General features: G+C 43.5%; 1 protein-coding gene and 1 long non-coding RNA gene across 2 annotated transcripts in view; both read left to right on the top strand.

The window, feature by feature from the left end:
- Window positions 1–1,662, top strand: LOC147244102 (uncharacterized). The gene is made up of 4 exons (XR_015110353.1): window positions 1–271; window positions 754–773; window positions 858–946; window positions 1,294–1,662. It is a non-coding gene; the product is annotated as an uncharacterized LOC147244102 (long non-coding RNA).
- A 14,275-nt stretch (window positions 1,663–15,937) lies between these two features.
- The window catches only part of nsmfa (NMDA receptor synaptonuclear signaling and neuronal migration factor a), a 44,961-nt gene continuing 35,784 nt past the window's right edge, over window positions 15,938–25,114 (top strand). The window contains exon 1 of the mRNA XM_086186984.1: window positions 15,938–16,389. Within this exon, the coding sequence (XP_086043110.1) occupies window positions 16,319–16,389 (71 nt within the window). The 5' untranslated portion in view covers window positions 15,938–16,318. The remainder of the gene's footprint in view (window positions 16,390–25,114) is intronic.

Here is a 25,114-nt window from a genome sequence, read left to right as displayed (position 1 = left end):
GCTGCGTGTGCATTGCCAGTTAGGCTCAGTCTGTTTTGCCAACTAGATAATAGGTGGGAATTGCAAGCTCCGGCATGATTTTTCAAGCAACCTTTTATCCAGCAGATTGCTTTGTCAGCTATGAGCTCAGTAGGGTCCAGTAATTTAGAGATGCCTGTTATCTCTAGATTTTCTTCTTCTTTTTTTTTTTTTACCTCTCAGGGTAACGTCTGGGTGTGAGCTCAGGCCAGAATGTGATATGGCAGGAAGAGGAAAATTATCCTCCGTAAAGGTAAAGACACTATCAGTGAGTAACTGTCGCTTCAAGGGTTTTGGCAAGTTTTCTCTGTGCGAAAACAGAGGTGATGAATTATGTCATTTAACATAATACACTTTTTATGCTTCAGATATAAATCAGTGTGTTGTCAAAGTTTGTATACCAAAAGACTGAACAAAGAGAGGTAATGATAAAAATAGCTAAAGTGTTGATTTAGTGTTTGCAAATGAGGCAGCGTAGCAGAGGGACGAGCTTGGTGGTGAACGGTGCGGCTGCAATGTGCTAATACGTTTCAATGTACAGCCATGTTTGAAGGGATAATACTGGGAAGTTTTTAGGCTGGGTATGAACTCCTGTTTGCTACTGACCAAAATGATTTGAAATCGTACAAAAATTGAGCGAGGTCTTCGGGTCGGGGCTACCGCAAAATGGCAAAAACATAATCCTCAAAGTGTTTGTTTTTACATAAACTCCTCCGATCCACACTGCTGCTGAAGTCAATCGTTTGGACCCTCTGGTACGACACATTTTTCAAGGTCTTGATCAGGGATGTGAATGCAAACCTGACACTTAAATATCGTCTCATCTTGTCAACCAACAGGGAAGCTGTCTCCACTCACTCGCCTCCAACATGAGTCTCTTGTGCCACAGTCTCAATCTATCCTCTGCTACCTCCATCTCCTTATACAGGTACGCCTTGTTTTTTATTGATGTCAAATGATTCCATAATTACTCTGGCCACTAGATGGCATCTGTCACCTACACATTAATATACATAATTTTCACCGCTGTGTTTTTACCACTCATTCTGGTGTATAGTTGTCAGCCTTGCTCTGAAATCTCAAGGGAGGTGCGCTGTTTCTGGGTAGGACTGAGTGAAGTATAGAGTTGGGGTTATTATATAAAAACGTGTTGTCGAAAAGATTAAAACATAGTGGCAAAATGATGAAACAGCTGAACACAGAAGCTTTCATACCTTTACAGGGCAGGCAGACTTGAATTGTAGCGCTGATACATTGAAACACTTTGTCTTTCAGTCCATAACTGACTGGCAAATGTGAGAAATCCAACATGGAGCCACAGTTTCTTGAAGAAAACTCCTGAAGGAGAAGAGGTCGTGTAGAGTTACTGTGCTGGCCTTGGATCTGTGACATTGCACGTGAAATCAGGATGACAACAATAAATCAGATACATCTGACAGTTGGGGAGAAGACTGGCTTCACTAAGCCAAGCCCATGTTAGGACTGAGATCAGATGCAGTCTCAGGTGCAGGTTGACCTGGGCAGAGCTGCTGCTTCCTGCAGCCCTCTTCCAGGCTAATTATACCCTGTGAACACTGCTGATTGGTAGCATGAGGTGAGAGCACCTCGCTATCCAAAATACGTCACAGGGTTGACAGCTGCTAAAAGGAGAATAAGAGCTCGGCAGGTTTCCATGCTTGCATGTACTGTACTTGCTAGATCTAAAATGAACAGTGATGTCATTAATGTATTTTTATTGCAGATTTTTTCTTCCTTTCATCTCTATTAGTTATCTGAAGACCTTACATATGACTGAACTTTTCTGTTTTCAGTGGCTGATTGACATGTCTGATTTGCTGTAGCACCTGCAGTTGGGGTAGAAATCATAGTACCGTACTATCTTGTCTCGCACTGTCTTATTTCCCGACCACATCACACTGACTAACGCCACCTATATTGAAGGAGACAGTTGTCAGCATGCTGACTTCCATGTTTTTCTTTGAACCTTATGTTTTAGTGTTTAGTGTTTAGAATGGTCAAATGAAACGTGTATCCCAAGCGTTTTATTCAGCCTGATATGATTCTATTTCTGTCAGCACTGACATCAATATGGGACATCATCCTTCCCCTTTAAATTGGTGCATTTATGCATGTGCCTCCCTATCAGGGACAGAGGGGAGGACCCTGCCTGTCAGAACCAGGGTCTCCCATAACTCACCCAGCCTGCATCCTGGTGACCGTTTATCACTTTCTTCTCTCATGCTTCACTCCCACTCCTTTTCATTCTGAGGTGGATGACTTGCCCTGGGGAGCCCCCTCCCCACCATTTCTCATTTCTGCACACACGCTTCCGTATTCACTGGATTTCACTCTGCACTCCTTCATTGAAAATAGCTCCACTTTTCCGTCTCATTCCCAGGCCTTTATACTTGCTCCCTTTCACCCGGGCCCATTATGGCTCTTATCGTCCTCTTCCCTTTGTTTGTTTATGTTACAGAGGAACCCTAGCTGTCCCTCTTTCATTCTTTGCCAGCCTACAGAGATCTGAGGCATTTTGGCAGGGCTGCCCTCAGAGGCATTAGGCCACAGTGAGTGAGAAACCAAGTCAGAAAGAGCTGACCTTTTCCTGGCCGAGCAGCAAGACGGAGGTGAGAGCTGGGAAGCAAAGCGGTTTAATCAGATCAATGTGCCCTTTGTCATCTTGCTGTCGGCCCTGCCAGTCTGTGTATCAGTCTGCCTGTTTGTTTGCTCCTCTGCCTCTGTTTTGTGTCATTTGTTCAGCTTCCTTCCTGCCTATCTGCTGGATGTGTTTGGTTCACGAAACCACCCGTCTGATCACGTTCAAGTAAATTTATTTCATGCTCATTACAGACTGGCTGAAACCACCTGTGAGAGATTGTAAGTCCAGTAAAATATATTTTTGTTGTTGTGCATAAACCAACATGGCACTAGAGAATGCATTCTCACTGCATGTCATGTTGTACGTTCAGTGAAGGCAAACATCACAACTGGCCTCCTCGCCACAGGAACAGCATGCTGTACATCATGTAAAGACAACACTGATTTTTGTCACTCCAATTATGTTCATTACATCAGGCTCACTTCCTGTCACAACCAGGTCGACCCATTCCACACCCTCCATCAGATTTGGTTGGGGAAAAAAAAAATCAAACATAGTTTTTGTTTAATCCTGCTGGCGGGCAAACTGGCTGTAGCAGCTGACAACTGAATACATGACCTTGGACACTTTTAAACACACTCTTTGTATCTCTGCACTGAATTCTCTTGAAGCTTTTCTGTAGTTGACCATATATACGGTTCGTCTGCATTTTATTGTTAATCAGAAGCTAACAGTGATAATAGCATAGTGAATTTTTTTTTTTTGTCACGCAATTTTCTTGTCACCAAGTTAGCGTAGGATTTAAAGTTTCATTCAAAGCCTTTTGGAGGAATTATGATCCTATAGTTAAAGCATACTCTTTAAATGGCAAACTTTTTATTCAGGCAACTTCAAGCTTTTTTTCCTTGTGCCGTTTTCAAAGTGAGGACACAATTCAGTGCTTCAGAAATCATTTGATTGGTGGCCTTGCACAGGTTTGTAGACTTTGAAGAGACAGAATCAATCCAGTATAAAGGGACCCAGCAACGCAAACAGTGAGGGGATCAAGAGCTTGCTGCTGTCTGCGTCCTGCACAAAATGACATGTAATTGCAGTCACAAAACTTTACAGGTGTGTAGTTGAGATCAAAATGAATGAAACGCTTGAAGATGCGACCCCTGAGTTCTGACAGGGCCTACTGACGATGGAGTCCTCAGCAGTCTGCGTGCTGACTGGCGTTGTGGCCGATGTGATTTAGTCTGTCTTCCTCTCTATCCCTGTGCAGCCGCTCAGGATAGACAGACGAATGTTTTTTGGCTTCTCATTCAGTTTCAGTGTGATGTCACTGACCGGCAGTAAATCATTGCCCTTCCACAAAGGACATACTGCTCTTGATGGTCTTCGCTATGCACCAACAGGGGGAGGTTTGTTTGAGAGGGAAAGTATTGTTACCTGATGTCTGGTGACATCATTGGCTATTTCTTTCTCACTCTCCATTTTTCTCAGACTGAGTGAATGAATCTAGGGAAGGTCTGGGTAAACAGAGACAAACGAGACACCGTAATTCATCATTCAGCCTCTGGGAGGACAGCCAGCGCTGGCCTCAGTCGTTCATTCATCCGCAGTGTTACTCCGCTGTAGTGGAGATCCATTCACTCTGGGCAGAGCTTAAATGTACCCAGCGGACGTTTTCTGGAGGAGCCGCCTAAAAGTGTTTACATTGCAATATTTGCTAACTCTGCAGTTGAGGGAGTACCAGCAGAGGTTGCACACATTTATGTTAAAAGCAGAAATATCAACAAAAATGATCACTCTTTATTGTTTTGTAGATTGTTGTGCAGTTATTTTTTAACAAAATGCCAGGAAGAGCAAGAGACTTTTTTTTTTTCAAAATGTTCATGTTGCTTCATTCAAGGACATCTGAGATATTGAGTTGTAGACTTCAGAATGCTCATAAATGCAATTCTTTACAACAGCTGACTATAGCAAAATACAAAAGGACCTTTACTTTACAAAAATGAAAAGTTACTGTAGTTTGTCACAAAATAAAAGTGGCTTAAATGTTCTTGATTCTCATATCACACTGACTGAGCATAGAGCACTGAAGTGTTTTAGTCTGTGCTTTTCTCCGTTTTATATCATCATGAATTCAACATTTTAGCCAAAAGTTACTCTGGACACTAAATCAAACTATAAAAATAAAGCTAAAATAAAAAGAACTCCCTCTTTCAGGAGCAGTGTTAATTATGATTCTCCAGATGCTGCTCCAAACGCTGTCTTTTTATCATCTTCCTTCTCTTTCTCCATTTTGGTCTCTTCTCCATTCCTCACCTCCCTCCACGCCATCCATCAACGCTCATCCCACCCATTCCTTCTATTACCGCTTGAGCTCTGCTCCTGCGCCTAAGTACAGAGCCGGCTATTAAGCACCACAGTTAAAATATGTCACCTGGGAGTCGATGTAATGAGCGCTTTAGCGGGGAGGGAAGGATGGAGCAGAGGGGGGAAAAAAGTAGGAGGGAGGTGTGCTGCAGTACCAAGGTGAGACAAGGTGGGGATAGGCATGAGTGTCACGTACAGAGAAGGCCTCTAGTTCTCTCTCTCACACACACACATACACTGTGGTTGAACCTGAAGAGCCAACACGAATGTCATTCATCTCTGAGGTGATTCTGGACCACTAATGAGACTGGAGGACTGCACAGTTAAGAGTTGTACCTCTGTTGATAACCCTGTAAATTCACCGGCTTAAAGCACGCAGACATACATGACCAAAGTTTCTCTTCTCTACTGGACGGTTACATACGATACGTCGGTGCGTTCGGGTACTGATCTATAAAAACAGACAGCAATCAGAGTGCACTTTTATGCAATGGTGAATTTTAGCCTGGTTAAAGCTTCAAGTGCAGTGATGAGCAGACCTTTGCACCCCCACACACGCTTGTGTGTGTGCGGGGGGGGGGGGGGGGTTGGCTGTTCAGTGGAGTGAGAGGGAGCTGAAACCTGATCATATCTGGATTTTGCATGAAGGACCAGACTGTGTGCACTGTGGTACAAAAATAACTTTCTGCCTTCGCTAGGTGGCGCCAGTAAACACACACCATCTTATCTATACAGCATGAAAAAACATGTAATTTCCTGCTTCCACCAGGTGGCGCAATAACTACTCTACCCCACTTTCAGATGGGTCTATTCTACATCCTTCTTCCTAATTTGGTGAAAAATTGCCTCGTAGTTTTGCCATAATCCTACGAACAGCCAAACAAGGGACTAATGCCACCGACAAAATGACCTTCTTTCTGCGCAGGTAACAAAAGTTGGAAACCATTTAAAAACCGTATGATTCAGAGAAGCAGGAGCACCACTATGAGAGGACAGGGATTATTTTTCCTGATTAAAGTTCCTAACAATAAAACAACCTCCAGCAAGGAGGTGATGTACTAAGCGTAATTTGATTCTCACCAAACTCGCTGGAGGGGTCTGGTATGGGCCAAGGAAGAACCCATTTCTTTCTGGAGCAGATCTGTTTAACATAAATGGCTTGTTATTTTGTGGCATTGATTCTGGCTTCAGTTTCCGGGCGCCTGTCAGTCAGCGGGATGCTTTGGCAGCGCTAATTTCATTTCTGTGATGTTCTTATTTTGTCTGCGTGGAGTGACAAGTTAGAAAGTTGAGGTGTTTGGACAAACTTGCGCGTTATATCCATCATCATAGCAGCTCACACATGAAACTAAGATCTCCATCTGTGTGATTTACGAGCCTCTGCAGTGCAAGCGTGCAAGTGTTTGACCTGATAGCTGAAGGAGCTCTTGGCTGCTCTGCTGCTATAAAGGAGCCACTGCTTTTGTTCTGGAGCGTACACATGACAGAGCTGACTGTGATCGCTGCCTTTGTAGAGCAAAGGGCCATCTCGTCACTGTCAACGCCACGCAGAGCTGGAGGTTGAAGTATAAAGTGCTTGCAGTGCCGCTGAGGCAATGGAATGTACATGCCAGGATTTCATTTTAGGCAGCTGATCATGCTGAACCTTCCCTAAAAGCTTGGAGATTGTGATTACTGCAACCCCACTGTTGATTACATTTTCAGGGAAGTTTGATCTTACGGTGATGAGTATTGATAGAATGATATGCCAGTGAGAAAGAATGAAAGGAAAAAGAGGAGCAGGTGTTGAGGATTGAAAAAGCACATGAGGAAAGAACATGATGTTAAATGGATGAGCAGGTTGGCGAGGTGATGTCTGCTCTGTCTTCTCTCGTGTAGCCATCACCCTCATCATGCCAGTGATTTAAGACCTTTAATCCCCCACATCATCAGTGGGATTCCGAGGCTCGTTTATCGCTGCCGACTGAATGTCACAGGGGAGTGGGTGGACGACGTGACTGCGGGGATTCCCGTTAACCGGGGGGAATGACAATTACCTTCCTGGCACCTTTGGCCGGCTTAGAGGACAGTGGAATGATAGCGGATGAGTCACATTTGGTCATGTTTGGTCTTCTAATGAAGCTCGCCAGTTACTGAGAGATGTCCTCAGTCCCTGGGAAGGCGGGGAGGAAGTGGAGGACGGCTCAGTGTGTGGTTTACTTTGTAGAAATGATGCTCCAAACACGGACACCCACCTATTTCTTGGTCTTGAGTCAGTTTCTCACTCACTCACACACCCACACACACCCTGTCCTGTTCTACATCTGTCTATTAAATTCTTGTTTCCCATCTGGCCACCTAATGTCCTCTCCTTCCTCGAGCTCTCCTTTTATGGTCAGTAGTAGCATTGTCATTCGCTTCCTGTCCAGGGGGTTTCACCACAGCTACACCAGGCTGCATTACTGTCCATATACATCTACCTTGAATAATCATACTTTTGATGATCAGGAACTTTTCTGTCGACGACCAACTGCAGCATCTCTGAAAATGAATCTATCAAGTCTCATAAGGATAAGAGCATGTCCGCTGCACCCCAGCTGGACATTAAACACCATCTTTGAAGAGCAATTCAGACACTGCAATTTTCCTCCCTGCTGGTGGTTTTGATTTTTCTTGTTTTCGGGTGCAGATGAGGGGAGGTAAAGTAGTGTGCAGGTGAGTTGGGGGGACAAATGGAGAACATTAGAAAGAAAACGGGGACAACTGCTCGTTTGGTTTGCTATAGAGGAAGTGTGGTGACCACCACTTTCACAGCATGTGGTTTTCATTGCAAAGATGCCAATTTATTTATGGCTATTGGATCCAGAAAAAAAATCACAATTCAAAATTCATAAATCAATTTTCAATCAATGGAACATCACCATGGTGCTATAAGCTCACCGTTATTTCGACCATTTTACTTTGCGTTTCCCACCCCCTCTGCTTTCTGTGTGCTGTGATTTTCATAAGTGTGTGTGTGTGTGAGACAATAAAAACCTGAGCTGGCTGGTACTTGCGTACTGAAAATGGCAAGCGATCTGGATGGTACAATAAGACAGGCCATCTTGGTTTGGGGTTATTTTTTGTGAAGGTAAGTATATTTTGAACTGCGTCCTGAGCGTCGCTCTGCCCACAGAGATCAGGATTCATCGACATCAGAGTGCCATGGCGATGAGGCGTTTGTGTAGCCAACCCAGCCATTAGCATTGTCATGCGCTGCCTTGAACAAAATAAGATGAGCTTTTGGATCAGTGGAGAAAAATAAGCTCTGTTGCAACACTTTTGAATATGCTGTATTTCCTAATCTAGTTTTTATGCTGTAAAACAAAATGTTCGATTTTTTTTCTTTAGGTTGGTTCATCGACAGACCTTATTTCAGACATTTTAAACAAACAAATCCGCTGGCTTTCAGATGAGGGATGTGAACGTTCACCAACGCTCACTTATTTATGGGTTTTACGATTTATTGCAGGTGGCATGGAGCAGTTGTTCCTCCTGTCGCCTCACAGTAAGGAGGGACCGGGTTTAAGCCCTGGCTGGAGCACAGGATCTTTCTGTGTGAGTCTCCATGTTCTCCCTGTTCCTGTGTGGGTTCTCTCTGGTACTCCAGCTTCCTCCCACAGTCCAAAGACATCAAGAGGGGACGAGGCTGATTGATACCCTAAATTGACCGTAGGTGTGAGTGTGAATAGTTGTCTGTCTCTATGTGTTGGTCCTGAGATGGACTGGTGACCTGTCCAGGGTGAACCCGGCCTCTCACCCGAAGGCTGCTGGGATAGGCTCCAGCCCCCCTGACCCTTAACAGGATAAGAGGTAGAAAATGGGTGCACGGATGAATGAATGGAGGACTAATTCCTGCTCCATTCAGTAGCAGAATGGATTGAGCCTGAGAGTTGGAGGATGTCCAGCTACTCAAGACCAGTATGTAGCAAATGCTACTGACACTGGATTGTACGCATCACGATTATAACAGAGATTTGGTCTCTTCAGTTACATTTTCTTTCTTTTTTTTTTCATTTTATTTGCATGCAAAAGTGATCACATTCAAAACATTAAAATCCAGCTGAACAGTTCGCCTTTGTGCTTGAAGTAATATTAGAATGGCATTGTCATTATAAAAATGGCATTATAAATTGAAACATTTGTCAAAAGCTGCATTAACATAATTTCCAATTACTCATTTAGACAGACCAAACAGCTCACTTGAGCTGCTGCTGGCAGCCTGTCTGCTCTGTTTAGCACCAGCCACTGACATCAAGTACAAATCTGAGTGTACTCTCCAGTCCTTGATAGAGATCTGCTTATATGGCAGCTTATTTCATGCTCAGCTTGCCTTTGGAAGTGCTCATGGTTCATTTATCAGCGACAGTGTGCCACTGTAATTGTTTTCACACAGGCGTCTTGAGGCAAGATTGATGTGGTGGCTTTGTCCATGTATGCAGAGGGGATAAATGTCTCTGGGCTGACCTTGTTTGAGAGTCGGCTCCAATGTGCAGGGGATAGTAAAGCAGAAGAGTAGTGATAGCAGCTGAAAAGGAGACGCACAAGATTGAATTTTTATCCAGGAATCGGAGGATTCTTGTTGTGGCGAGGAATAATATTAGGTGAAGAATGGCCACCACTTTTTGGTATTCTAGGTCTTTACAAGGACACTGTTTGACCTTGACAAGCTGCAGCCACTTCCAAAGTCTCACTTCTTTTGCATGCAAATCTTCCCCGTAAAGAGTTTTAGTGGCAAAAGTACCATGTTTTTGTGGTACTTTCAGGCAGTGAATCGAAACTGAAGCTTGAAACTGCATGGTTACTCACACATCCCCACTCATGAAAACCCTCCACCGGCACACTTCCATTCTTCACCTGGCTTCTGTCATTTTACTGCTGTCATTCATCTCCTCTCACCCCTCCCTGCTCTGTCAGGTGAGCCAGGTCCTCACTTACACAGCGATACGCAGCAGCTTTTTGATCCTCCCTCTTTGAATAGAGAGAGGAAATACATTGAGTCATCTTTGGCAAACGTACCAAAACAGTGTGACCGAGGATGACGGATGAAATGGTTGACATCTGCATCTCTAAGTCATGCTAGAGGTGAAACATTATTTTCTCTCTTCTTGTCATCTTTTTAATCCTCATTTGACCTCTTAAACGTGTTTCCTCTACAATTTCTTTCTCCTCTCCCTGACAGCCTGCCTGTCTCAAGAGAACAGGCTTTAATGGCAGAAATGCTTGATGTTATGATGAGCAAGATATCACGTTTGTGGAGAAAATTTGCAATGCAGCAGCATGATGACAGATTGGCACTTAGATCATTGCTGTAAGGGTTCGACATGTGCTCCTGTGTTGTTCTCTCGATAGATAGATAGATAGATAGATAGATAGATACCATGCTCGAACCTGAACTTTCTTGCTGTGAGGCAGCAATGCTAACCACTGCATCACCCCGGATGATTTTTTCCATCCGTGTTATTTTTTTAGGACTCTAGAATGCAGAGAGCCACTCAGGTATATTTAGGTTGAAGCTGCTGCAGACCCTCTGAGATATTCCTCTACAAACTAACTCTCAAACACGTATGATGGCATAATCCACATCATTTTTTCTGCAGCCATATACTCAGTAACCCACGTACACTTTGTTTCAAGATAAAAAATAAATGAACAAATAACACTTAGGATTCAAGGTCACAACAAGTGCAAGTTTACTGGTTAAATTGAAATCGCTAGTTAGTCTCACTCTTCATTGTTGGCCATCAGTCACCTTTAGCTTCAAGGTAAATTTATGTATCTTTCTTCACTCTGGAGTCACAAAAAGAAAATACTGGAGGAGAAAACGAGAGCTCAGTGCATCTATTTGTAAGTACCTAGAAAAATAAAATAAACTTTTTCTGTGAAATTTTGCTTCAAGTAGTTATGCAAAGAAGTACTGTACATTGGCCTCAAAGCCAATATTAGCAAGTTGAGATGCTATCTAGCATGCTAAGCTGTAGCAGGTAATGTTTTATCATGTTCATCTTATTCTAGTGTTAACATGCTAGTTAGCAATATGTCGAAAGTACAACTGAGGCTGGTGGAAATGTAATTTCTTTTTTTTCGGTCAAAAAAAAACTTGATTCTGAAGAACCAGCCATCCATCCATTTTCTTCCACTTATCCTGTAAAGGGTCACAGGGGGTGGAGCCTATCTCAGCAGCTTTCAGGTGAGAGGCAGGGTTCACCCTGGACAGGTCGCTAGTCCATCACAGGACCAACACATAGAGACAGACAACCATTCACACTCACAGTCACACCTACGGTCAATTTAGAGTATCAATCAGCCTCGTCCCCTCTTGATGTCTTTGGACTGTGGGAGGAATCTGGAGTACCAGAGAGAACCCACACAGGAACAGGGAGAACATGGAGACTCCACACAGAAAGATCCTGTGATGGAGCCGGGACTTGAACCTGGAACCTTCTTGCTGTGAGGCGACAGTACCACTGCACCACCGTGCCGCCATCCTGAAGAACAAACAAATTCTTGCTTGTGTTGTACGTCGCTTTGGACAAAAGCGTCTGCTAAATGAAACTGTAGAATTGTAGAAGAACATAAAAGTTCATTCATATAATTAATACAATTCATCGCTGCTCAGATTCTTTCACTCAACTAACACCTTATTTTGAAGGCATCACCAATGTATGAATAATCTTTACAAGTTTCTCAAGCAACAGCTAAACAAAGATAAGGTCCACATAAAAGTAAATTCATCTACTTTGGGGTTCTTTTTTTATTTTTCTTTTATATGGGTGTGAGAAGTTATGAGAGATGAGCGTTCTATCCTGTCACCTTGTCACTATAAGTAAAACCTATTGTGAGCTGTGTTTGGCATCTTTTGGCTAAGTAGCAGTAGCTAATGTCACATGTGCTCATGTGACAGGTGTGCTGCTGTCAAAGATTACCGTAAATGCTATCCTTTTAAGGTCATTCAATAAGAATGTTGTTTGAAGACGCTTTCATTCAAAAGAAATGATGCCGTCACTCAAGGCAGTAACTGGAGTCTGAGATGTCTAGATTTACAAAAATATTTTAAAAACATAAAAGGACCTACGGTCAGTGGGATTAAAAAATAAGTGTCGGCCACATTCCAAAAATGAATACTTTTTTTTTTGGGCTACGCTAAGAAGCTGAAGGGAGGCAACAGTCACACAGGGAATGCGTGAACAGTGTCATTGTCTCAGTCAGGAAGACATTCTAAAACTCTGACCTACTAGCAGACACTTGTCTAACACTGCTAGCAGCCAGTTAAAGCCTGGAAGTCATTCCAAACATGTTTTACACTGAAGCCACGGTTCATGGGGAGCAGTGAGGCAGTAACAAGCAAACAATGATGAAGAATATCTGAGAACCCCAGAAAAAAGTCGGAATATAATTTTTGGACAGTTATATCAGCTAATTGTTCTTGCAGAAGGTATCACTCCATGCGACCTTTCCATATAATTAAAAATTCATGTTTTGTGTCTCGGTACATCCTCTCTGATGGTCATGAGCATCTGAGTTTATTAAGCTGTCAAAGAAAGTCTGTGTGGTTATAACATATCAATGTTGTGGATTTATCCCTTTTAAATGTGGGACATGCACTCTTAATCACCCCCTTAAATTAAACTGTATATTTACAGAAGTAGGCTTTTAAGAGGTCAGTGTTTAGAAGTATTTTTGTGGGTACGTATCAAAGTTTTATATTGCCTTCTTAGAGCTTTTCTAAGCTTTAAGAGTCTTAATCCACTCTTAAGGTTTATACTACCTCTCCTCCCGCTGAGCTATACACAAACGTGCTCACACACATGAAAACTTTATTTGAAAAACTGAACCACCGAAGACACAACTCATTATGACATTACACCAACGCTTCTTCGGCTATTTTGCCCAATTTTTTTTATAGTGCATTTCATATAAAAGAACTGAAATAAAGCTAGAATAAGAACAAAAAAGACACAGATGGTGTTGCCAGACACATGAGAAATGTGTCTACAGTGAAACAACTACAGGAACTACAGTGGGGGGGGGGGGGGGGGGGTATGTAGGCAGCTCGAACCTGCAATGTCCACTGGTGACCAGCTGATGAGGCAATAGGCCACAAGTGAATCTTGAGAGCTAAGCTAACATATTGATGGATGGTGTTTAGTAGTGTGTTAGCATGCTACCTTTGCTAACTTTAGTCCTGAATGTGAAATGCAACTGAGGCTGATGGGAGTTCCATTAGTTTTGCAAGTTTGGTTATGAAGAAGAGTGGATTAGGAAAACTGAAATCGCAACCTTATGGACAAGTTACTCAACGGGATGTTGGAATTTCAGGTCAATCCACCCAAAAGTTTCTTTTTGCCAACCTCATGGTGGGAGTTGACTCCTCAGCCAACTGACTGGCCATCACGGGAGCCATGCAGCTAATGTGGATTAAAAATAATGGCTCCACAACAAAATACTTGTTTAACCAGACAGCTACATCATATAGTTATATCTGGAGTACAGAAGGCTAACTGGAGGCAACTGTACTGGCGGTGGACTGCTGTGTGGCTACCGTTTTACCTGGAAATGGTGGATGAAAATCCTGCTAAACTGCTCATTTTACAATTGGAAATAGGTCCATTTGGTCAGATGATATTTAGATTTTGGAATTAAACCATTTATCCATATTTAGCAGAAAGGTAACTACAGTAGAAGTAGCCAGCTGTGTAGCGTGGGAATGTCGCCACATTCAATAACACAATAAAGCTTAATGATCATTTTGTGAACTCACTTGGCGAGGGATTGAAAGTAATTACCTGCATTCATATGAAAATATGATGCACTTTAAATTAAAGATTCTGTACACTTTCCATTTATTGTGCGTCACCCTGTTAATGGAGAATGTTTCCAGTCCCTTCAGAGTGACTCGGCCCACTTGACCAGCTGTTGAAACCGTTGCAGACTCAGATATTGATCTGCTTTGTGACCAATCAAACGCGGAGCACTTGTCAGGGTCACACTAATATCTCGGCCATGTGTGGATTTATGGCTGCCTGTGTTTTTCTTGTCCTCCTGTTTTTCACTTCCCATTTGGTGGCTTCTTTCCAGCAGATTTAGGCACAGCAGTGTCCCGCTGTGTTTGCTGAGCGTTGCTTTGCTCCTTTTATAGAATGAAAAGTACGACTCTGTTCAACCTTGTGTCCCTCTGTCTCTGTCCTTCCTCCCCACACCGTCCCCTCACTGTCCTGTGCTGTTTCACCTCCCCCTGCTACCCATTCATGCCTCCATTCACCCCTCTTTACATCAGTCATCCTCTCGTCTTTACATCATCTCTCTCTCTCCCTCTCTTGTCTTCTCTGCAATCATTCATCCTTCCTTCCCTCCCTTGTTCTTTCACAGTACACACACATACACACACACACACACACACACACACACACCTTCTCAGTCTGGTCAGAGCTGCCTGGAATTATTTACTGCTTAATGGCCTACAGGAGCACCAGTCCAGCCATGCTTTGCTTTATTTATTGATTTTCATTCCTTTTTGTCTTTGTGTGTGTGTGTGTGTGTGTGTGTGTGTGTGTGTGTGTGTGTGTGTGTGTGAGAGAGAGAGAGAGCGAGCGAGAGAGAACCACATACTACAATCTATATAAAGCTCAAGGATGCCTTACAAATATGTGCTGCGGTGAAATGATCTGTGGATCGAAAGATTGATTGTTTTGATGTTCGAAGGCTAATCGGCTGTTACTGGACAATTCTTCAGCTGTCTATGCTTGTCTCTGTTGGTACTGTGTGTGTGTGTGTGTGTTTGCAACAGTGTGACAACAGAGGGAGTTAACAGATTTTCATTACTCCTCAGTCTTTGCCAACACTGATTTTTTTTTTTAAATGAAGGGAGAAACTGAACTGTCAATTATAATTAAGATAGCGTGTTTTAAATTGGCACTGCTCTCAGAATAGATCTGCTGTTGTTTAATGCAATGGCTTTTCAGGGTCCAGTTTGCCAATTAAAGTTGGACTTTTCTTATGCATATTCTTCCTTTTCTACATGAAACAAGCGACACTGGAGAAGTATTCAATAAAATGTTGCAGTTTTCCTGGGGATAGTGCTGGTAACACTTTTTGAAAGCTCAGTGATCCTGCACAGGTTGGATATTAATGATGAGAGCTGTTGTATTTCAAAATGGAATATTGATATTGTGTCAATGTTATGTTGCACTAAATGACAAATGACTGTTCACGCGGGTGCAGTTACAGATTAGAGTAAAAAAAAAAACGACACAATTTTGTGTGTCCTCTCTTCTGTCACGTTTATACTTTTATAACTCCGCCTTCAATCAACCGCCAAAAGGTTTCAGAGGTGGGAAAAGACCAAGCAAACTAAAATTCTCCACCATCTGAATGCTATTTCCATTTTATGTTATCTTGTTTTTTTATGAGAATTTGGTCTGCTTTCCTGTACTTCACTTGTCATGAGATGTTTTCCTCAGCCTGTACAAACATTTAAATAATTTCTTACGCAGCTTCTTGAAGAGATGAACTCTGTCAGGTTTGAGAATCTTGAACATTGCAAGATGGGTGAGTTTGGAGAGGATTCCACCGAGCTTGGAGAGAGTAAATGTCAGGATATTTTGCCTTCTATGCTTTTCCTGCTTTCTGATTTGTCCCAAATGAACACTTTAATTTTCTTTCACTACCTGAAACACCATCAGCCGCTTAAAACAAAGTCATTGAAACTCTCCAGCTGAATAATAATGCCGCAGAAAAACAGCCTATTGTTAACATGCTGAAGTGATGCTGAGAGCATTGCAGCGCCTCAACCTCCTGGCCGCTGCTGAGGATGATTCCAACGTGTGTGTGTGTGTGTGTAGACGGACTCTTACTCGCACAAAATGACACATTATATAAGACCACAACAAACAAATACCGGATGATCTTCCAAACATGGATGACATGATCGGCAGATGTTTCCGCATGGAGTGTCCCTCATACATCTCCAGAGCCCCCTCCCCTATTTGATGATGATGGTGGTGATGGTGAGATCGCCACCCCTATCGTCCTCTCATTGCATGTTCGCATCAATGAGACGCAGACAGAGAAGAAAGGGAGAGGTCTGAGCGTGTGTTTCCAGCCTGACGGCACCACACGTGCGCTGCGCACACCCGCAGACATCCCGCTTTTTACATCTGCTGCTCCACAGACGCGTGCGTGACCGCGGCTACAGCAGATCTCTCTCGGATTTCCCTTCAACTCCACCCCCGAGGGGTTTCTACACTCTTCTCTGTCGCATTCTTCTATCATTTGAGTCTTTGGAATGAACCGTTTTTCTGCCTGCGTCGTTTCCATGTCAGCATGGGAACTGCCGTGTCCAAAAGGAAGAATTTAAGAAACGATGCGATATCTTCCGTGGCAGCAAAAGTTAGGTGAGTGACACCCCGAAGCTCTCGGGCTTTACTTTCATGTAACAGCAGCGTCTGGACGTCCTCGCTGGTATTTTAGCATTCAATGTGTGATCCAAGTTTAGTTGCAGTTGTTTGCGCTGCACAAGGAGCAGCTTTTTTTTTTTTTTTTTTTTTTTTTGCAATGCGCAAAGGCTCTTTGCGCTCCTGGCACGTGTGCCGAAATGTCCCGTCTGGTTTTGAACACAAATATGTGGTTGTATGAACCTTCAGAGTGAAGAACCAGCGTGCAGCCTGCGCTCCGTAGCATCCAGCCGGATCCTACACCTCGGCTGCTCGGACCTGATCTTATGAATGGAGCATCATTGTGTAATGAAAGTCATGCAGAGGCAAAGCGGCTCTGACTCACAGTCTCGGTCCGGCGTCACCTAAAACTGGCACGTTCCCCCTATTAGACCTGATTATTATAGTCAAACCAAGACTGTCTGGCCCGTCTGCGCAGTTGTGCTGCTTTCAATGATCCAGCTGTCAATTTGTCAATATCAGTCGATCGGGTCGTTCGCCGTGATCACCAATCACGGTCAGTTAGTGGAGCCGCCAGACGGGCAAGCATCTGTTAATATATGCGGAGGACCCAGACTGTTTGGAAGGAGTCCAAACCGCTAAAAGCTGTTAACGACTCACTCTTAAAATAGGCTGTATGGATTTATTATTTATTTTTATTTTTTAAATGGCAGGATCCGCATCCAGCGGTTTTAGCAGCACGGAGGCGAGACACACATCCGGTGCATGGATGTGTGAGCCGCTGGAGCTGCACGTGCTCATATGTCTACACATGAAGCGCAGACATGCAGCAGCAACCCTCCCTGAGATCAGAATACAAAGCTGAGCTCCAGCAGGTGCCCTGCAGCAGGTCCTGTGGCGCGTGTGTGCGTGCGTGATTCCACTTCAATCAATGGATGACCTTGACTTAGGCTGTGCAGACTCCAGCATCACCAGATGTGGGCTGATGTGCTGTTACGTCATCATCCTCTTTGGGTTTTCTTACCTTATACAGCCTTCTTTGCATGCAGGGGTTGTTTATATGTGCGCCACCGTGGGGGGTTGTTGTTGTTGTGGGGTGGGGTGGGTTGGGGGGGGGGGGGTGGTATGTTGCTCATACAAATGAGTTGGGAGGCTGTCCTGAGTGTGATTCAGTAGAGGGAGTCCAGTTCAAGGCTGACTGCTTTTTATTTTCAAATTTGATGCAGTTACGGTCAGGCTTTCTCCCCTCAAACACACACACACACACACACACACCGAAGAGTTTAATTTTTTGGAGTTAATACCAGTATGAACCTTGGCTCTCGTTGATGGGAAATGCAGCTCAATCACATTCAATATTTATAAGCTTTTCACCTGCACACGACCCCATGAATGTGGAAGTAAGCTCTCAAAGTGGTCTCTTTCCTTCTCTTCCCTTCTTGCCTCCTCACACACACAAACGCACCTAATGCAAACTGTGTGTGTGTGTGTGTGTGTGTGTGCCATTTCATCTCCCTGCTCCTGCCTCTTCTCTGGTTTGTGTGAAGGGCTTGCTGGACTCAGCAAGCCCTTCACACAAACCAGAGTCACATCTGTGGAGTGTAGCAGTTCACATTTATATGAAAGGATTTAACCCATGACACGCTATCCACTTTTTTTTGCTGATCTTGTGTCCTGCAAAAATTCACTTTAGCACCAAAAAAGTCTAGCAGCCGAATGTTAAATGGTGTCTCTCTCTCTCTCTCTTGCTTTCTCTTTCTCTCTGTCTTTCTCTCACTCACTCACTCACTCTCACACACACACACAGGGGTCACAGCTGAGTTGTTTGTCACTTTCTCCTCTTAGTTCATGCTCATATCATTGAATGTGTAAATGGAGCTACACACCCTATGTGTAAAGGTCTGAGTCATCATCCTCCACCTCATCTGAACATAAACTTGGACGAGTGACAGAGAACATATCTCCCTCTGTCCAAGCTATTACTCTGAGACCGTCATGCTTGTATATCTCTACCTTTAATTAGCCATCTACGGGCTCCAAGTCATATCTCTTCTTCTACAGGGGCGTTAAATGTATATTGTGTCGTAAAACTTAAACTCACCTTAGTCCGCTGCCAATTCTGCCATCAAGCCTTACTCTAAACTCCCAGTAGTCCTCTCTAAATGAATGCATGTCTCACAGTGACAACACAAAGAAATCTGCTCCCAACATCACTCATGATTGGTATTCTGCTCATCATCCGATTCTCTTCCTCATAGACTTGTGTTCGGTTCACTTTTGAACCACTGATCAGTACTGACACTGGTACCTGGAATTTACCAGCTGCAACTTCTCAACCTGTTGCTAATGTTAGCTGCAGCTGCTGCAGAGACTTTCAGGCTGTCGAAATGGTTCAGCTTTTCGATTTCAGACTTTATTGCTCTTCACAATATTACAGAGTGTGATGTCCATGTCAGGTTTCCAAGTGTAATCACACTGGAAGCTGTTAACTGCACACCATCGCCCCTGAATGTGTGTTGTTGTTGTTGTTGTTGTCCCCCCCCCCCCCCCCCCCCCTCATGTGATACCAGACACTGGTGATCTCACGGGCCTCAGTGGAAGGTCACCCACAGTTGTCCTTCGTCGTGAGAAGAACCATAGACAGACAGCAGTAAATCACTTGGGGACAACATGGAAAGAGCTTTTTGAAATGTTTATTGATGTCACACAACTTGAGTCCCTAGATTTGAACCTAACTGTTTTGCCGGGAAAGTGACAGATAAACTTTGAAGGAGTTTCTTTGGGTGACTCAGCTAGGTAATCCTGTGTTGCTGGTGTGTTTACTGGTACACAGCTGCTGCTGCTGCGTGTCACCCCAGTGCTGCTCTCAAGATTCTGGATTGGTTCTGCAATGCAGGAGGTTTTGAAACTGTTTAAAGTGTTTCCACCCACTTCTAGCAACAAAACCTTGGAGAATATTCTCTGTCTCTTGGAGCAGAGCGTAGGGGTGCCCAAAGTTTTTCAACTGGTGGGCCAACACTCTAACTGATGGCGGGCCGGGGGCCAAAAAAACCCAAAACATATTGTGCTGTCAAATTGCCTTTTTACTGTGGACCAGCGTCTCTGGTGGCTGACATCCTGCCCAGAGACACTCTGCTACCTGATCAAATTATGAAAAAATGATTAATTAGGAGGGATTTTCACCCTACAAAAAACAACATAAACCAGATACTTTATTTGTCAGCAAAGGACGAGCCAAGGGTGAGATGTTACACACCCAATTGCCTCATACAGATATCAAAAATTAATCACAATTATTACTGGTTGAATGTAATAATGGCACACATCAGAATTATGCAAACAGCACACATACACTTGATTGTATCTGTACTCTAAACTTGAGCAGTCTGTTTCCCAAATAGAGGCAGAGTGAGCAGCATCGCAGCAGCACCGCGCCACCAAGCCTGGGAGGATAGGCTGCTGCCAAGGTCTTGGTGCTGCCACCCGGGGGAGGTAGCAGGGGGGGAGTACGTGCAATTTTGTGTCATCAATGCGGGTGGAATTCTCCTGGAGAATAAACAATTGAGCAGATGTCCTTCAGTCCAATCCAAATTAGTATTTTACTGTATTTTCCTGGTCCTCAGCAGCAACCTCTTCGCAGAGCGGACAACTCCTCTGAGATGGTTTTCACTTTGCGATTTAGTTCAAGAAATAACAGTCTGTTGTTGCGCCGCTTTGCCAACCTCGTTAATATTGACCATCATACGTGGGGATCCAGATTTGTTGGCAGCCGTCGTCTTGTCAATTTTGTGGTAGCTGAGGCCACCTCCCGGTCTAAGGAGGAGAAGCCCCACAACCATGAATCCAAACAAATAGAGGTCCTCGATGTCCTCCACGGAGAGTGGCGTCAAGCACGCGACACGCCAGTTCCCCCAGAAGACAAAGCCATCAGGCAAGGCAGGCTCCTCCGATCCTGATTTCCTTGTCGAAATTATGGTGTCAATAGTGTTAAGAGACCAGCTGATCAATTCCATGATTATTCAAGAGTCGTCTGAAGTGAAGAATTCACAGCCGAGTTGAGACAGAAGTTGAGACAGAGATGGAGACAAGACAGAAAGGAGGAGAGAGGAGGAGTGCGACCGCTCACGCCAAGTCCCAACCCAGAACAGAGAAACAGAATCATTGTATTGTTATTTTATTAGTAGGCCTGCTGCTATTTTTAATTGTTTGCTTAGTACGCAAAATCCCCCTGATGGCAGGCCACATTTGGCCCCCAGGTCCCACTTTGGTCATTCTTGGTTTAGAGGCTGTGTCACACGGTCATGCTTCACCCTCACACCTAGATGAGCTCACAGGTGAAGAAATGTGGCACTTATGGATATGGTGAGAATCACTACTCAGTAGTACTACTGTAATTTGGTCAGTATCCTTCAGGGTAGCAAGTCTGTAACTCAACCCTCCTTGCAGGGGTCATTGTTCTGACAGAATCATGAGCCATTTAATGAACAAACTGACCTGTTTGGACTCAGTTTTATTCACAGTAATCTGGATGTTTTTCACGCTTGGATTGTTTGCAAGGACACTGAGTCTGACAACCAGCCAGAACACTTCTCACTGTGAAGCATGTGAGGGGCCGCACATGCAAACGTCACGGTGGCTCTTAGTGAAAATTTCGGCGAATGACCAAATTCATACCAAAAAAAAAAAAAAAAAAATACCGCGAAGAAGCCCAGAAAGACCCTCTCAGGCCCTGGGGTTTGTCATGTTGTGCACGTTTATGGATTTCTTGTTGAGAAACAGGTCACACTCTTCCCTCCAGCGGTCCATGAGAAGGAGTGAGCCACTCGAAGCCTCCAATTTACACACTGGCATTCTTCTTCTAGATTCTGATTGAAACGGCTTTGATCTTTGTATCACCCAGAGAGGAGGAGGGCTGCTGCTGCTGCTGCTGCTGCTGCTGCTGCTGCTGCTGCTGCTGCTGCTGCTGCTGCTGCGGTGGGGCTGAAGGACACAGGACAACGGACCTGTAGGGGTGTGGAAGATGAAAGGATTGTTTCTGTGTGTGTGTGTCTGAGTTTATTCAGGACAGTCGACAGGTGCACACGTCTTTGCCGCGCTGGGCCTTCAGTCACTCTGTTCTCAGGGACATTACATAAGCGTATTTGTTAAATAACAGCCATTCAAATTCACTCAACAAAAAGAGAAACTTTTATTTGCTTTGTTGAGCTTTTGTGTTATACTTAATTCAGAAATACCATATATTTCCCTTTTTATAGTTGCAACTCTTAGAGCAAATGTTTTCCCATCACATTTCAGCTCACTACAGTGCTTTACTGTCCCAAGAGGGGAAGTTTGATTCACAACAGAGGGCAAAAACACAACATAAACACATGACCCACAACAGAAAATCTATGTAAAAAAAGTCAAACATTGTTTGAATTGCTGTTGTGCAGTCGAGGTTTAGTGCAAAAATGAAGTGTGTTGTGGTTCTTTGAGCATTGAAAAACTGGAAACTCTTTCCCCCTCTTTTATTAATCTGCCACAATGACCAAATGAGGCAGATTTAGCTGAGTACAGCCTGATTAATGTGATTGTTTATTGTGCATATTTACAGTAGTTTTTCATCAACCAAACGCTCAAGTTTTCTCCCTCGCCGCAGAAATGTTTCCATTTTCCACGATTCCCTCGTTACCGGGCCACTCATTCAGTTCCATGATAACTGCACAAGCGCCATTCTCCTATTAAGAGTGTGTGATGCGGTTGAAAGCCCCAGGGAGATTTTTTTGACATGTCATAATGGGAAAAAGCACAGGTGTAAAGAAAGCTTCAGACTGTGAGACTGAGAATAGATGAGTCATTGTTATACTTCCACAGAGGACATGATGTGATCGCTGGCGTTTGTGTGTTTGCCTGCAGGATTACATAAAAAAAAAAAAAAACAGAGGCAAATTTGGCGGAGGGGTGTCGTCCATGGGGTTTCTGTGAGAGAGAAACCTTTTCTGTGCAAATAAGAAGTCTTAGATCTTTTACTTGAACTTGGAACAAGCTAGGTCTCAAGTGTATGTTTGCGATCGACTTGTAATGAAAAAGTTAGTTGATATGAAACAGGGCCACCCCCCCAAAAAAAAAAATCGCTTAACAACTAAGTCAGACATTGAGTTAAAATGTAATGTCAGGCATTTCTACCCCACACATGTTCAATGTGTGTTGTCTTCTGCTGTGAGGAACTGTGTGTTTTGCATCACTCACCACCAAATCTGTTAGAGGCGGGTACAAGGAGCCGCTGACATTTCCATCCGCTCCCCGATAAGGAGCTCCATTCCCATGTGTCCCATGATGCAACACACCAACAAGGCTGCAATTTTCAGAAGACACTTGCCCCCCTGAACATGCAACAAGCTTCTCAACAGGTTCTCCTCGCCTCAGCTGTGCATAGTGGTGTGTGTGTCTGTGTGTGTGTGTGTGTGTGTTGGTAAGAAACCCAATTCAATTAGTGCATCCGAGAAGAGGATTCGATTAAGGAGCATTAAGAGTGAGATATCCGTGTGCTTGGCAGCCCATTGTTTACTGTGCGGAGACGCCTGGGGAGACATTAACTCTGATGATATTCAGACCAGTGGGAACCCAGCCAGGGGACTGATGGCCTGTTTTCAACCACGTGACTCTTGTCCTCTAAAGATATATGGCCACGGTGTGAAATGGCAGTGGAATCCATCGGGAAAAGCCATGAGATGATTGGATATGGGTCAATAATGGAATGAAATACTGTATGTTTCAGCATTATGTATAACAAGTATGTCTCTACATCCTGAAGTGAGGCCATTTATTTGTCTTCAGGATCCACATTATAGCCACGGAGATCATCACTCAGATGTAGATTACATTTTAGGAGAATCAGATTGTTTCAGTTTTGTATTCAGTTCCTGTTATCAGAGCCATTATTACGATTAGTAGTCACAGCAGAGATCTGAGGGAGCAGGACTTAGTCGGGTACCTGTCACGTCTACGTATCTTTTATGTATTTTTATTCATACATTTCACTTTCAAGAGTAGAGCATTGTTGTCGTTGGAGTAAAAGGCTTAAAAAGAATCGCTAAAAACCTTCCAGTAATGACGATTTCTTCTCGAAATTTCATCTTTTGATTCAAGTGAAAAAGACGCAAATTTCAAAAGGTACAATCAGCTTAAAAAAACAAGACAATAAGAGAGAAAAAAAGTCAGATGTGAAGTAGATAAAGCAGCATCAGAGTAAGAGATTGCACCATCTGCATCCATTACAGAAGTTTAAGAAGTATCAAGTTCTGCATGGTTCTTGTCTAGATCCATTTAAAACAAAGACTGAAGCGCTGAGGTGTTTAGAGTTCGTGGTGTTTCAGAAGTGGTGTGTGTGTGTGTGTGTGTGTGTGTGTGTGTGTGTGTGTGTGTGTGTGTGTGTGTGTGTGTGTGTGTGTGTGTGACTCACTCAACTTGTGAAACGCTAAGTACACTACAGTATGGGGCTGAACTATAGAGCCTGACAGAGGTAGAATATGCTCCTACTCCCTCTCATTTGCACACTCAGAAGTAACAGAGGTGACGAGGAGATGCTAGTTAGCAGCTTCAACTCTGAAGTTACACCCTCAATAGTTTACATAACTAACATCATTAGAGCTGCTGCTGACTGTAGTCCAAGACACTGAATCATCCTTGTTGAATGACATTGTACATGGAGACTGTCTTGCCAAGAAATACAACTGCAGCATTTATTTCAGCAAATGAGCAACAACAAAGCACCAAATAGAGGTCTGCTATTTTCCCATGCCAGACAGGTGTTTGGTTCCTATTCCCTACCTGAAGTCATCAACCAAGTCATTAAGATGATTTACAAATTGGATCCAAACCAAGATCTTTTTTCCAACAATAACTTAGCACTTCTTAAATTTGACCTCTAACCTTGTTTTTTTCTAACCTTAGTGGTTGGTCTTATCAGATTGCAAAATGAATTTCCTGGATTCATAACATTGTATCGCAATATTTAACGAGCTTTTTAGATTCTGTGGTCATTGTTAAGATGATTTCCCTGTTGTACTTTTTGGGAAATGTGCTCATTGTCTACCGATTTTTTTCTTTTTTTTTGCCAGACAAGCAGATAGCTCTATCGCTCTCATCCCCACCGCACAATTGACAGCTAGCTAGCTTAGCTGCCATCGACGCTGGCAGTGGAGCGTGGGAGCGCCATCTTACAAGTCACCTTAGTACAAAACGGTCTTTGCCTGCATTAATAGACCTTTAGTTGTACTTAACACCTGCTTTGGAAAAAAGAAGTATTTTTAATTACAACATGTTATTTATGAGTTAAATACATAGAGAAGGGTTATCATGTTTGGCACTATAAATGTAACCTATAAATAAGTGTATTTCCCAAAATGTTGATGGGTTCTATGAAGAGTGCGATGTCTCCAGGCTGTGGGTGTTATTATGTGAAGGTATCGTAGAACAATAACATCAAGTCTCTGAGAGTCGCAGTGGAAACCAAAGACTATTAGCTCATTTAGTAGCTGTTTTATTTCATAACTAGATGTTAAAGTATCAGTTCTTCTGAGCGGTTTAAGTACTTCACCCCCATCAGTCTGATTGTTAACTCTATATCAGATCTAGTTCGCTCATAAATAAACGGTGATGAAGATAATATTATAGGAACAGAAGCTCCTCTGCAGCGATTGTTGTTTCCAAGGTAGCGATGAAAGTACTTTTGAGGTAATGACAT

This window comes from Aulostomus chinensis, chromosome 19 (genome assembly GCF_037954235.1).
Source record: "Aulostomus chinensis isolate RoL2024-O1b breed Wild chromosome 19, RoL_Achi_v1.0, whole genome shotgun sequence".
Classification (NCBI taxonomy): Eukaryota; Metazoa; Chordata; class Actinopteri; order Syngnathiformes; family Aulostomidae; genus Aulostomus; species Aulostomus chinensis.
This window is presented reverse-complemented; position numbering and strand designations above follow the sequence as displayed.